Genomic DNA, 15210 nt, shown 5'->3' with positions numbered 1-15210 from the left:
AGTAACTAAGATAGGGTGTTGAGGTTGTCATCTCATTTTACATCAACAAGTCTAATGACACTCTAAAAAAAAGAGAGAGAGTTTCAATAGTGATGTTGGTGTCCTTATAACTTTGGAAAATCTCGACTTCCATGGGAATTAACTAAAGATTGACTAAAATGATTGTGTATGCTTAAATGAAAAATCTTTAAATCTATTGCCAGGTTGCAAGTTGAAGGGGTTGCTATTTTATATATACACCCAAAAGCTTAATTTGTGTGAGATATTGGAATGATAAACTTTTTAAGAAAATTTCAATTGAACTGAATAATTAAATATGGGATATACTTGAGGAAAAACATTGATTAAGTAGGGAAAATTTGATAGTGTGCCAAATTGTTTTGATTATTAAATATGGGATATGCTTTATTTTGATAAACTTTTGGGCACAATGTTACTAATTTTATTGTTTATCAATTAATTTCTATGTAGGTGCACTGTGAATCCAAAATGTGGTAAACAAGTGAAAATATGAAGTCATATAGAATATAGAATATTTGAGCATTGGAGTAGCAATTTGACCTACAAGACTTTTAGATTTGTAAGATTATTTTATTTAAATATTATTTGTAAAAATATTTATTAAGAGTTTAATTGTAATAGCTCATTTTCAGTAGTGTATAAAACAGTGGTTTCAAGACCACAAATTTAACAAGTGGGCCTGTAAATATTATTATTTAATATTTATGAGTCAAATATAGTATTATATATAATTTTGGTTTAATAATTTTTGCTAAGTGCAAGTGGTTTGTCCTTAAAGTAGGGTAGTTTTGGAAAATGAGGTATCGAGACCTCATTTCTGTAAACCGAGCTCGTAAATATTTTTATTAAATATTTATGGAGTTACATATAGGTGTATTGAAATTTGGTCTAGTAATTTTGATGATTGATTAGTTAATTAAATAAAAAGAACTAAATCATAAAATCCGTAAAACTTAGTCGTTATTAGTGTTTAAGTGCTAGTTGAGTATAAAAGTAAAATGGGGTGGATTTCAATGGCAATTAAGTCATTTCCAAAGTTAGTGTCCGGTTATATGCCTTGAGAATTAATTTTTATTATTGTTAAAATGTTTGTTAAAGTAATAATATTAATAAACAAAAGAAAACATGCCATCATATTTTTTCCATTCTTCTTTGTTTGAATCGGAAACTCCATTTTTGGAATAGAAGAGAATTGGCCAAGCTTTAATGTTCATGCATGGTGTGTTTTTCAAACTCGTTTCTTGTTTTTATATTTTTGGGCCAAGCTTTAATGTTCATGCATGGTGTGTTTTTCAAACTCGTTTCTTGTTTTTATATTTTTGAGATCGTTATAGCTTAATCTAGCTAATTCAAGGACTGTTTCGTAAAACTGTTAAATGTTTTGAAACTTGTCATTGATGATTTTTGGATGTTCTTGCTGTTAAATGATGAATTTGTAAACTTGGTTGTTGAATAGAACTATTTTGTAATGGAATTTTTGTTAGTTTTGAGTTTAAGGACTAATATGAAAATAAATAAAATTTAGCATGTAAATTCGGAAAAATTTCAAGTGTTTGAAGGTTGATTTGGGATGATAGTAAATTCTGTTTTGATATATTGGGGTTAATTGTGAAGTTTTTTAATAGTTTCTGTTTTAGGGACTAAATAGAAAGAAATGTAAAAGTTTAGGGAAAATTGTAAAATAAATATTAAAAGTCAATGCATAAAAATGAGTTTAATAATGTATATGAAATTGATAAATTTGAATTTAACTATTATATAGATCAAGAATTGAATCGTATAGAGGATAACCGAGGAAAAGAGAAAATTACATATTAGTCCCTACAAATCTGCTCGTTAGCCAAATATACTAGGTAAATTCATAGTATAAATATATGTATATATTTATGTTTATGCTGTTATGAATTAGTTAATTAAATTGTGCCTGAATTGTTAATGTTGGATTGAGGTTATTAATTGTTTACAATTAAATGCAAGGTCAGAGGATCTATTTGTAATGTGATAAACATTCATGAGTTATACGATTTTGGAAAGAACATAATCAAATTACAGCATGTGTACAAGTGTATTTCTAGAAGTGCCTATAAATTATAAATGTTATGAATTATGTTAAAATGCTCGTTTGAACATAGTAAATGATTAGGATGCGGTTGGCATGCCAATATGGTTAGAATGCACGTTTGTACGAGGTTGCATTTTGGTGCCTCTACTTACACTTCGGTGTCTCTAATTACACAATCTTGCCTTTGTTTGCACTTCGGTGCCTTTGTTTACACTTCAGTGTCTCTGATTGCATAATCGTGCCTTTGTATAGCATTATGATGCTCTCTGGTGTGGTGTAGTTACCCGAGTATCTGAGTTATGTTACTATATAGTTCATTGGGATAGATAAAAATGATATTAATTATAAAAAAGATGAATGGAACTAAATGAGTATACATAAATGATTTCTAATGCAATAAACGTGATTTGTCTTGCTAGATTATGTATATGTATATATATGACATGATCCTGGTTGAATTCATGGTGAATGTGATTTATATGATGGTTTAATCTTATGCAAATCTCACCTATTTTGTAAATTGGATGTCAAGTTGATTGAGGTAAGTTGGTTTAGTTTTGGCTATGGACTTACTAAGCTATATAAGCTTATTCTTTTTATTCTTTGTTTTCTATAGTTAACATTTTGCAGAACTAGTTAGACGGATCAACTTCAAGGCTTACACTATCAAGCTTCTGTCTCGGTAGATTTTGGCTCGTTATTTCAGTTTGTGGCATATATATAAGGTATTTTGAGTTGATGAATTTAAAGTTCTAGTTGGAATTGTAATGTGTTTAAAGTTTATATGTAATGTGTTAAATTTAATGTTTTTATGGTATGCTTATATGATGGATGTGATGAGGTTATTTTGGAAATGTCATGCTGATCTACATTAGGAAGTGGATGAACTTGGAATGTAATTTTTGGTTTATGCTTTAGTTGATGGTGTGAATTGTGAAATTGTGGTATATAGATACATTTGGATATGGTGAGTTCATTTAGGTAACAAAATAATGACATGCTTGAGCTTAATGTAAGTTATTTTAGTATAAGTTAAATAAGTTTTAGTTTGATAGAAAAGCATGATTTAGTTGACACTTATGGTACATTGCACATTGCTGGATGTATACAAACTTAGATGAATGGGTTTTTTGTATAATTAAGTTGAATGTGGTTGAGGTGTCTTATGGCACATTGGTTAGGCACTTTTAGGTTGAAGTGTAACATGTTCAATTGGTTATTATATATATATTTGATTGTGTATTGAGCTAAGACATAGTTTTGGGCATGAAATGAATTTTCAAATTTTCAGTTTTTCATTATCTGAGAAAAAGTATCGATACCTAGAACCTAAAATATCTATACTTTACAACTTTTATCGATACATTGACAAATGTTATTGATACCTAAAATTGGCAGAATGCTAAAATGGTATCGATAATGTTTTTCATAATGATACTTGTTAGAAAATATTAATACTTTCTTATTTAGTATCAATACTTTATCCAAAGTTTTAAAATTTTATAAATAGGTTCTTATTCATGTTCAAATCTAATTTATAAGCGGTTTAAAGCTTGATTTAGTCATGTTTTCAATTGCTATAGTATGATGTGTGTATAAGTATGATAAATCAATGTTTTAAATTAGTCCTTGTATTATTTTTTTCATGAATTGTTTTTAGGTTCTCATAAGCTCGATTTAACTCTGATAATGTACGAATAATATGTTTTTTGATTGAATGATTGATGAATATTTATCGTTCAGATGAATGTGAATTGATATAGCACAATTTTGTTCTGTTTTTGTTGTAGCATCCCATAACCCTACTCCGATGATAGAGACAAGTGAGGGGTGTTACATTAATTATGATTAAATTTTTTTCCCTTATATTTGATTTTATCATTAAGAAATTGTGTTGGAATAGAACACTAGGAATCAATTTTAGTTTAAAAACAAGCAATTGCAAAGACAATGACATCCTTTTCTTTTCCTGATTTTGGCTTTTATTTTTTTAGAAGAAATAAAATTTATTTTTCTGTCTTTCTTTTTGGCTTGTTCCATTCCTTGTTTCCATTTTGTTCTTTTCCTTTTATTTTTTTCTTTTTTCTTTATTCAATTTTAAATTATTTTGTTTTATTTTTTATTATGAGTAATTAAATTATTTTCTAGCCAAAGGTCCACTAAATTTCAGTATTTGATTTGTGAGATCTGAAATCGTACTTAATCCTTTTTTTTTGGGTATTTGTTTTTTATTTCATTCAAAAGATTGACAAGATCGTCTCATAATATTGTATTTAATGTCATTTCAATAAGGATCCCTTGTACGGTGTTGGGAACGATACACAGTTGATACAATTAATTAAGTGTCAAATTACTTTATAGAAGAACAAGTTGGCGTGGTTCAATTGGGAATGCAATTGGGAGACTCCATAGGATTGAGTGGTCTAATTTAAATTATCCACGCGATTGAGATCGTTAATTAGAGTCAGGTTCTTCTAGTTTGCAAAGTTACCAGCAGATTAAATCGTGGAAGCGTCTTTCGGGGTTATTCGATTCTATAAAGGTTAATCATTAGATAGTTCCCGAATTGTTGGTTAAGACATCCTTGATCAATATAATTGGATTACTAGTGGGTAACAAGACATCCATAGCCCTTAATCAATTCCAGGACTGAGACTGATGTCATACCCGAGGTTGGAGCATTCATCAATTAGGTTTATTTTGTTTAATTTTGAATTCAATTTTTTTATTGTTTTACGAAGTACTCTGATTGTAGGAAATTTGAACATGGTCAGATCAATCCTATGGGATCGAATAAGAATTTTATGTTATGTTTTAAGCTTAGGATTTATTTTTTGGGTAACTTCGACACCCATCAATACCACAATCCTTTAGTCATGATAGGACCTCTTTAATCGCCAAGGCTTCTGGCAAAACTGGATGCTCCACTATCTCAATTCGGCCGAATATCCCTTTAATATAATTGCCTTTGTTGTTTGGCATGACTTCAAATCTCTGACAACAACATTAGTGTTGCATTTCCAGCAGTCCAGTGCAGGCACCATCCATCTATCGCCTGCCTAAGAGTTTTCCCGTAACAACTTAATTTTCAGTGGTGACGGAAAAGTGGTTTTGGGACCACAAATTTTCATCGTGTCAACTTGTAATTATTATTTTTAGAATATTTATAGAGTTATTAAAGTCATATTAAAATTTGGTTTGAAAATATTATCGTTTAGATAGTTAATTAAAGAAAAAGGACTAAATTGTAAAAGGTGCAAAATATAGTAATTTTAGTAATTAAGTGATCAAATGGTTTAAAGAATAAATGAGGGAGGACTTAAGAAACAATTATGCCTTAAATAGAATAGTGGGACGGAAATTAAATGGAAAATAATAAAATAGTGTGAATTGGATGATAATTTTGTAAATAAATGAAAGTTTAATTAAAATTAAGTTAAATTAAAAGAATGAAAAACAAAATCCATTTTATTATCTTCTTCAAATGGCCGAATTCCATAGCTAAGGCAGGGGGAGAGCTTTGGTTTGCTTATTTCTTTGCATGTAAGTCCATTTTGATTCAGTTTCTTGTAATTTTTATATTTTTGAAATTGTTGCAACTAGGTCTAGCTAGCCCATACCTCCGTTTTTAATTCTGTTAGAAATTTAGAAGTTTCCATTGATTGATATTGAATATTTTTTATGAATACCATGTATTTGGAGCTTTGATTATGTTGTTTGGTGAATTTGTAAAGTGATTTTTTTTAGATTTTGATTTTATGATTAAATTGTGAAATGTCAAAATATTAGGGTTTAATAGTGAATTATATGTTTGTTAAGGTTGATTGAGGACACAGTAAATTTGAATAAAATATTGATTTGAGAAAAAATGGTTAATTTGATGAATTTAAGGTTAAGGGATTAAATTGCAAAAATTGTAAAAGTTTAGGGTAAAGTGTAATTTTAAAAAATAAAAGGGTATTAATTATAAAATGGTTTGAAAATAAAATATGTGCTAATAAATAAAAAATTTTACTTTTTAGACCAAGATCCCGTAGATACTCGTGAAAAAAGAAAAATTACAGAATAATCCCTGAACTTTTGCAACTCCTACAATTTGGTCCAGGTCTGTTCGTACGGTTCCGATATAAAATGAATTATTGTGTAGTCTAACATGATACAATTTTTTTTATTTTTTTTTAATTGATGATGATGGATGGTAATTTGAGGTTTAATATTGAACTTAATCCACGGCTTGATTTGAACGCCGGATAGAGTACAGTTGTGTTTTGGTGTGTTATGGTGGTTTGGAGTGGAGATAGTATTGGAGGGATATATTCATATATTGCCTGAGTAAACCTAGGTTCAGCATTTGTTGCAAACTCTCGTGTTATACTCTCTTTTTGGCGTGTTGGTTGGATTAGCTCTTATGAGCATTGGTGTGATGGATGGATTGGCTCAAGTGATCATCTGGTGTGTTTGGTTGGACTGATGATGTACTTGTATCCGTAAGTCATTCTTTGAGTTGAAAATCTCAGTAAATTAATTTGTTGAGTAACTCTGATGGTTTTTTCATATATACTTGAAATTTGAATTGATAAGTTATGAATTACCAATTGAGATTGTGGATGATAGGAAATTCTCATAGTTGTTATATTACTTTTTGATTTGTCGATTTAATACGTCGAACTTATTAAGTTTCATTGAGCTTACTTGTGTTAAACTTTGTTCTTATAGATACTTGAAAGATGGGACGATCGGATTAACTCTCAAGTCACACTATCCAGCTTAATTCGGTAGATTTTGAAACGTTTATTTTAGATTATATGGCATGTAATAGGTTGAATAATGATACTAATGTTTTGTTTATGTAAATAGTTAAATATGAATTTGGTTTTACAAATTGCTTTGGTTGGTTTTCTTTTGGTACTTTTGGGATTTCATCAATATGTGTTAACAAGTCCATTTGAAACTTGTTGGAATGGATAAAAGTGCATGTGTTGAATTGGTTGTTAAGTAGCTAAAATATGGTATGTTTGAATTGATGATTATAGGTGAAATCTTGAATGAATTAATAGGTTCAATTGATGTTATGTTTTGATATAAATATATATTTATGGTACCAACGAGGGTACATTGGTTATACACTGAATTAGGTTGATTTTGGTATGTTTTTGGCATGATTTTAGTCAATTTGGATAGGTATTTTGATTGGTAAATGGTTTGCTTTGGTTCCAAGTAAGTTTGAAATGGTAAACTTATTGATTAAGGTACATTTTAGGTCCTTGTAACACGGCCGTGTGTCTCTTGTAGGTTCAAGGCATACAAGTCAAGCTGTTACACGTCCTAGCACACGGGTGTGGGAGGTTATTTCGATGGGTACATGGCCTGGAACACGGGGATGTGGCTTGGCCGTGTGACCCAAGTCAGTGAGTTACAGGGGCATGGACACAGGCTGGGACACGGCCGTGTGTCCCTATTTCGAATGTCCACACGGCCTGAGACACGGGCGTGTGTCTCAGCCGTGTGACCCTTACAGTCCAAAATTTTCAACTTTTTCCTAAAATTTCCAAATATTGTTGATTTAGTCTCGAATTATTTCTATAGTATTTTTAGGGCCTCGAGGGCTCGATTAAGGGACATTATGAATGTATTTGAATGAAATTTAATTATGTTTGTATTAATGTATGATTTGATTGGTTTACTATTTTGTTTGTCCGGTAATGCCCCGTAACCCTGTTTCGGTAACGGATACGAGTTAGAGGTGTTACATTCCCACTGCATGCCATAGCTTATTCCACCTCCCCCTTGCCTCCTTGCAATACTGTAGGTAAGTCAAAGCAAAAGTTAGCATCTAGGCAGTAACAGAATTCTGGTTTCGCCAAACAAAAGCATTCCTAAAAAATCAAATACTTCAAACTATTGAACAACTTTTCTCCATCAGATTGTTGTCACCACTTTCTAAAATATTGATTAAGAAATACCTTGTGCTATCACCCCTCTTCTGTATACCACTAAGTTGCCATACCAATGCAACTAAAGAAAGTTTGGCTCGACTCTAACATTTTTTTTCAATTTCAATAAAATTTAAAACTTGAATAAATAATGAGTGAAAATTCCAACATAGATATACTGACTTTAAATATATATATATATATATGAACATTTAAAGCATATTTAAGAATATCATAACTTGTATTCATAATCAAACCCTATACTATCAAACATCTTAAATTTTGAATGCAAGTAATTCAAAATAAAAAAAATATCCAACAACCTAATTTTTTTTTACATAAGCATGGAAAAAGTCCTCAAATTTTTTCAAGAAAATTCAATTAAGTCTCTGCTCTTTTTTTTTTACACTCAATTGGGTACTTGAATTATCAAAATGCATCAAAAATGCCCTTTGAGCGTTAACTTTAACAGTTGACCGTTAAAGTTAACTACTATTAATTTTTTTTCAGTTAGTCATCCATGTCACAACCACGGTGTGACATGTGGCAAAAAATTATAAAAAATAAAAATCAATAAAATTTATAAAAATTATTAAATTTTATTAGAAATTAGAAAAAAATTATAAAAATTGTAAAAATATATATAATTTTATAAAAATTATAAAATGCATCAAAAAGACCCTTTAACCGTTGACCATTAAAGTTAACGACCCCCAATTTTTTCAATCAAAGCCATCATGTGTCGCAACATAGCATGACTATGGCGAAAAATGATAAAAAATAAAAATTATAGAAAAATTATAAATTGCTTCTTTTGGTACGATAATTTTAATAACTTTTTTACGAATTTTATATATCTTTATATTTTTTTAATTTTCTTACGACTTTATAAAATTTTATAATTTTTTTTCTATATTTTTACTATTTTTATAAAATTTTACAAGTTTTATAATTTTTTACAATTTTTATAAATTTTTTTCTAATTTTTAATATTTTTATATTTTAATAATTTTTATAACTTTAATTGATTTTTATTTTTATTTTTATTTTTTTTCACATGTCACGTTATGATTATGGCACGTAGTGACTTTAACCAGAAAAAATGAAGAGCAGTTAACTTTAACGGTCAATCGTTAAAGTTAACTATCAAAGGATTTCATTAATGCATTTTGATAGTTCAAGTACACAATTAAGTGAAAAAAAAATAATGGCTTAATTGATTGTTTTCTAAAGTTTAAAAAAATTTAATACATTTTGAAAGTTTAAATATTCAATTAAATAAAAAATAGATATTTTTTTAAGCTTTTAAGTATTCAATTGTGTGGGGGGGGGGAAACAGTTTAATTACTTTTTCTTAAAGGGTTTTTAGACGTTTACAGCACGTTTGGTTCGCTGTAATGGAATAGAGGTGTAATGGAATAAAAGTGTAATGGAATAGATGCGTAATGGAATAGAGGTGTAATAGGTAATTCTTTTGTTTGGTTGAATGGAATGGAATGGAATAGAGGCGTAATAGTATTCTTGTGTTTGGTTGAATGGAATAGATGTGTAATAGCATAAGGAAAAAAACTAAAATGACTAGAATACCCTTAACAAAATTTTTTTTAGGTAGGTGATTATTGTTATTGTTATTAATTTTTAATAATATTATTAATATAAATAATAAATAATTTAATCATATTTAACATAATTATTATTAAATATAATTAATAAAAATATATAATTTAATAAAATATATGAATTTACTAAAATCATAATATATAACACTATAAAATATAATTTAAAATAATTATTATTAAATATAATTTAACAAAAATATATAATTTAATAAACTTCTTAGTATTAAATATTCTTATGATTGTATCAACAAACTTTATCAATTTCTTCTATCAAATATTAAAATATTTGAACTTGACTTTGAATAATGATTTTATGATTGTTACTTTACCATCAGCAACCCAAGTTCAATTTGCTTAACAACATAATGAATTAGGGTTTTTCTTCATATTCTCAATTATGTATTCCATTTCCGACCGTAAAGCACCTTTCAACTCATCTCATCAGTGATTTTTTGTCCATTGACAAATTAGGATTCTATTGTTTGTGCATCAACAATTTCGAATTCTAAAATTTAGAAAGTTAATGTTATTTTCTCATTTTCCTTTTTGTTTCTAGTTTTGAATTGTAGCAATTTTGGTCTTCAATGTTGTTTTCTTCTTTCATTCTAACTTTTTTTTTTTGTATTTTCTGTAGAAAATGATGTTTTTATGATTAAACTTTTAGACATGTTTATTTTCAATTTTTTCCACGAGCATTTAGATAAGAAAAATATTAAAACTATTCAAAAGTTAATTGTTTGCTTCAAAACGAATTATATAAGGACTAAATTGCTCATTTTTATATTAGAGGACCCAATTTGCTCTTGAATTTCTAATAGTTTAACCAACAAAAGTCTTACATGACCTAACAAAAAACCTCTCCAACTAAATTGCACGCATAACTTGTTTCTCCTTTTGTCATAAATGTTGATGAAATTGTTGGAAGTTTCTCCTTTTGTCCATAATGTTGCCCGTGATCGACTGAAGAACGTTGCCTTCCTAGAAGTGATAATTGTAGCTAGTGCACCCTTGTTGACAAAGCCTTGCATTAATATGGCTCCAGTGTCAACATTTTGAGCTATAGCCATTGCTAAACCTTTGTCATCCCATTTGATACCGTCCAACAATGTATCAACCTAAAATTAAAAATTTTAGATATTTAGGTCCTTATAGATGTGCGGTTTTTCAAAATATACAGAAGTCTAAGAGAATATATATACAAAATCAATGAGATACCATACAAGAGTAACAACTTCACTATAACCATGCGTCTACATAGTGCAAAGAACTACCATATTGTATTTTCACTACCATACATGCGGAGGGCAGGAACACGACCCCAATTCTCGATTCCGGATTCAAGAGCTAAGTGCTTATATTCCATGTCAATCTCTTCCAGTTGTGGAAATGGAGAACTGAGGATATAATGGCAGCACAACAAGCTTTTTTATCCTGTCTAGCTTAATCTGTGTTGCACATAATAAATGCTTATCGGTAATCAGTATATAACCCGAATTGAATTTGAAGATAGATCATTCAATGCTACACAGAGAATTCTAAATTAATATATGAGGTATAAAGTTCTTCAAAGGCATAACCAAATAAGAGTATCCCTCATGTAAGGATTTAATCAACTTAACAACCATCTTAAATATCAACAAAAGCATAACAGAAAGAGCTCACTCTCCGTATATGGTATCATACAAGTTCAAAACACACGCAAATTTGTTAGGCTATCAAGAGACGAACCTGCTCAATGACCTCCTCTGTGAATGGATACCAATATCTCATTCCAACATACACACTGACATTCACATTCTTTGCCTCCAAAGCCATTCGAAGAGCATTTGCCTGCAACAAGTTCTTTAAACTATAAATATACTTGCCAGTTTCCCCAAAGCACAGCATAGTTCGTTTTGGAAAAAAATATCCATATAAAAGTACAATAGTTCATTTTCAAGCCACTAGCTCAGGAAAAAGTAACAAGCAAATTTCTACAATCAAGGGACTTGATTTTACCTGTTCATCGGTTATTTTACGTAAAGGCGAGCCGCCACCAATGGCAGCATAACCTTTTTCACTTTTCGGAGCTCGAAGAACAGATGTTAGCTTCGCCAATGGCCATTGAAGTAACTTAAACAGCCCAGGCAACTGTATTATATCCTGCACAAAGAAACATCATCACCTCAACACCATTGTAACTTGAAACCCACAAATGTTCATATGAAATACACACACACAAAACAAAAAAAAAGAACAAGCAAAATAACGTACAGGATCAGCAAACAAGTTATATAGAAAAGGTTGAACATCTTTAAGTGTCTCTGGCCCTCCAAGGTTCAAAAGAAGAACCCCAATTTTTTCCTCCATGGCATGTGAGTGATGAGATTCCACAACATCATTTTCACCCAAGGTGTAAACACCCACCCTGCAAATTGCTTGCAAATGCAGATTTCTATTCTGAATTAGGCCATCACTGAGAAAGGGTCCTTTGATAAGGGCTTTAGATGAAGGTTTATTCACACCATTGAATCCATTAGATTAATGTCGTGAGAAAGACGCAATGCGTTTGCCCCGAGGAATCGACCAGAAAAAAAATAATATAAAGAAATGGACAAATCCAAGAATTTCATCTTTGATTCACAAAAAGAAGAGCTAAGAACAATCTTAGGTTCTATAAAGTTTAAAAAAAAACTTATTCAGACAAAAACTATAAAGCATAAACCTTTGATTAACAGTTCAAAGAAAATAAAATGATTACCTTGAAAATCTATCATCAGAATAGTAGAGACTGGAACCACAGAGTTTGGTATATGAAAGAACTCCAGATAAAGATGCTGCCTCCATGATTTTTATCAAAAATAAGAGTTGGAATCTGGGTATTAGGTGAATTTGGGAGAGATTTTCCACGGGTTAGTTGAGAAAAAAATGGCGAAAATTGTTTATAAAGAAAACTGGAAATATAAAATTAAAAACTACGTTGGTCCCAAGATTGAACGTATTATTAATGCCTCCAAAAATGTTGCTTCAAACACCCCCTAATAAAAGCCTTCCTTGAGAATTACTGAAGTCGGTTGATTAAGCGACGGTAGAACCGATGGAAGGGAAAAGAAATTACAAAGATAATCCATGAAGAAAATAAAAGAAAATAAAACGAGAAGAACTGATGGCAGAACCGAACGAGATAATCCATGAAGAAAATAACAACAATAACAGAGATAATCCATGAAGAAAATAAAAAAAACGAACGAGAAGAACAGACGGCTGAACCGATGGAAGGGAAAAGAAATTACCTCTAGAAGGGAAACTTGGGAGAATCGGAAGCTTGATGAGGGAAGAAAATGGAATAGAAAAGATGAAAAGCGGGCGGAATCCCTAATCGGCGCTGAGGGGGCGTAATAGCCATTAAGGGCAATGGGAGTAATAGGCCAGTAACCGATTCGGGCTGTAATGTTATTACAGTGAACCAAACACCCGTTTGGCTGTGGGCCCGCTGTATAGGGGGAATGCATGCCTATTCCCTCCAACCAAACGCCTATTAGTTTTTCTTCTATATTTCGCTCAAAAAAGGCTCCTCACTAAAAATACAATAAAATAAAAAATTCAACAATGAATAACCGCCGTCGACGATTGTAAAATAAAATAAAATAAACCCAATAATCTTAAACTTTTCAGGTTATATAAACAACGTCTCCTATCATACAGCATCCAAGGATCCATAAAATCTTAGTAACCTTTTCGTGTCGATTTGTTGTTCACAAAGAAGTACCTGAGAAACTACAAAGGAAAAATGGAAGTGAGAGTTGAAAATGGAGGATCTTATGAAGTTGGAAAATCTGGGTGGGTAAATCTTTGCCAGTTCCAAGTATTCAGGAGATTGTGAGAAGCGATTTTCAATCAATTCCCCAAAGACACATTCATGAAAATAAGGATGGGACAATTATTTCCGAGGATTTGGCTGATTCTCTTGAATTTCCCGTCATAGATTTCTCATTTCTAGCCAAAGGTGGTGAAGATGAAGTCCAGAAACTACAGAAACTACACCTTGTTTGCAAGGACTGGGGATTTTTCCAGGTAAATCCCATATCTCCCCCCCCCCCAAAAAAAAACATGTATTTTACTTGGAGTTCAATTCAGAAAAATTGGAAATCGGCTCAATCATTATTGTGGCTGAGTGTAATGAAGTAATATTAAACGCAGGTAATAAATCATGGGGTGAAAGAGGAGATCCTGGAGAAGATAAAAGCAGCGGTAGCAGCTTTCTTTGAGCTGCCATTCCAAGAGAAAAGAAATATGCAATGGCAGAAAATGAAACAGAAGGATATGGTCAAAACTTTGTGGTCTCTGAGCACCAAAAGCATGATTGGTCTGGCATGATTTATTTATTAACTCTCCATTCTCAAAATAGAAACTTCAAGTTCTGGCCCCTCTCTTTACCAGGTTTCAAGTATGTACCCTCCAAGTTTGTGTTATCTTTTGAATCATTTAAAAGCATTATATATTTCGATTTTCGAGTTGTAGTGATGTTTGCATGGGTTATATTTTGACAGAGAAGCATTGGAAGAGTACTCGAGAGAAATGCAAAAGCTAGCCGAGGAACTCCAAGCTAACTTTTCAGTATTAATGGGGTTGAAAAGAGATGGGTTAAAAAGGTTACAAGGGGGAGGGCTTAAACAAGGCATAAGAATGAATTACTACCCTATCTGTTCAAGGCCTGATCTTGTTCTCGAGTGTAGCCCTCACTCAGATGGCACAAGCTTCACTTTGTTGTTGCAAGATGATGATGTCACTGGCCTCCAAATTAAGCACAATGAAGCTTGGGTCCCTGTTAAACCTATCCCAAATTCACTTGTCGTCAACATTGGTGATGCCACTGAGGTAATATATATATGTAACATATGAGTTTGATTTTAAACTCCGTACTTATGTTGATTTTTTATTCTTTGGGGTCCAAATTCAAAGCAATGGAATGTACAAAAGCATTGAACATAGAGCCATAATAAATGAGAAGAAACCAAGAATATCAATTGCAACATTCATGTTTCCAGATGATGAGCAAGAAATTGGTCCAGTTGAAACAATGATAGATGACCAGAATCACCCCAAATTGTATAGAAACATCAAGTATGTTGACTATGTTAGAGAAAAGTTTTCCAGGAAAATGGAAGGAAAAGCTCATTTGCAAAGCTACACGACAAGTAATTCATAATAATACGTTTGGTTCACAGGAATCAAATAGGATTGTAATGAAATAATCTTTCTATAAGAATGAAATAAGGCTGTAATGAAATTGAATAGGCATAACAATAATTTGGTTGGATGAAATGAATTGAGTATTTTAATAGTATTCATGAATTTAGCCGCGAGGAATAGATATGTAATAGTTTAAAAAAAACCTAAATAACGAATATATCATTTAATAAAGTAAATTATGTTTTTATTTTTATAAAAATATTGAAAAACTAAAAGTGTTAAATGACTAATATTTAATGATAGATACTAAAAATAATAATATTTTACTTTTATTTAAAATATTAGATATAAAATAATAATTTTATATATTATTTAGTTAAATACATTTATATCATATATCTCT

At 30.7% G+C, this 15210-nt stretch overlaps 2 protein-coding genes across 18 annotated transcripts; one reads left to right on the top strand and one right to left on the bottom strand.

Moving 5' to 3' along the window:
• Positions 1 to 10339: 10339 nt before the first annotated feature.
• On the bottom strand, positions 10340 to 13131 carry LOC107956281 (ferrochelatase-1, chloroplastic). Of its 17 annotated transcripts, none has more exons than XM_041091979.1 (6): positions 12908 to 13131; positions 12376 to 12678; positions 11889 to 12069; positions 11634 to 11777; positions 11364 to 11465; positions 10340 to 10750 (listed from the first exon to the last, which is right to left on the bottom strand). In XM_041091979.1, exons 2-6 carry the CDS (start codon positions 12459 to 12461, stop codon positions 10388 to 10390), a joined length of 876 nt encoding a protein of 291 aa, XP_040947913.1. In that variant the 5' UTR covers positions 12462 to 12678; positions 12908 to 13131; the 3' UTR covers positions 10340 to 10387. The 17 variants fall into 17 exon arrangements, 14 of the variants coding, with proteins under 14 accessions (XP_040947913.1, XP_040947915.1, XP_040947912.1 ...); XM_041091981.1 differs by having other exon boundaries at positions 11889 to 12042; XM_041091978.1 differs by having other exon boundaries at positions 12376 to 12489.
• Positions 13132 to 13404: 273 nt separating this feature from the next.
• Positions 13405 to 14823, top strand: LOC107956280 (protein SRG1). The gene is made up of 6 exons (XM_041091381.1): positions 13405 to 13479; positions 13545 to 13688; positions 13815 to 13980; positions 14055 to 14061; positions 14165 to 14492; positions 14569 to 14823. Exons 1-6 carry the CDS (start codon positions 13405 to 13407, stop codon positions 14821 to 14823), a joined length of 975 nt encoding a protein of 324 aa, XP_040947315.1.
• Positions 14824 to 15210: the final 387 nt, after the last annotated feature.

This window comes from Gossypium hirsutum, chromosome D04 (genome assembly GCF_007990345.1).
Source record: "Gossypium hirsutum isolate 1008001.06 chromosome D04, Gossypium_hirsutum_v2.1, whole genome shotgun sequence".
Taxonomy (NCBI): domain Eukaryota; kingdom Viridiplantae; phylum Streptophyta; class Magnoliopsida; order Malvales; family Malvaceae; genus Gossypium; species Gossypium hirsutum.
Note: the sequence above shows the minus strand (reverse complement) of the source record. Positions and strands in the feature narration are given on the sequence as shown.

Coding starts and splice junctions, on each gene's coding strand:
- LOC107956281 (XM_041091976.1), bottom strand. CDS start 12,461: ATGGAGGCAGCATCTTTATCTGGAGTTCTTTCATATACCAAACTCTGT. Junction 12,070..12,375: donor TCTGATGATAGATTTTCAAG/GTAATCATTTTA, acceptor AATTCAGAATAG/AAATCTGCATTTGCAAGCAA. Junction 11,466..11,633: donor GTAAAATAACCGATGAACAG/GTAAAATCAAGT, acceptor AACTTGTTGCAG/GCAAATGCTCTTCGAATGGC.
- LOC107956280 (XM_041091381.1), top strand. CDS start 13,405: ATGGAAGTGAGAGTTGAAAATGGAGGATCTTATGAAGTTGGAAAATCT. Junction 13,480..13,544: donor TAAATCTTTGCCAGTTCCAA/GTATTCAGGAGA, acceptor CATGAAAATAAG/GATGGGACAATTATTTCCGA. Junction 14,493..14,568: donor ACATTGGTGATGCCACTGAG/GTAATATATATA, acceptor TTTGGGGTCCAA/ATTCAAAGCAATGGAATGTA.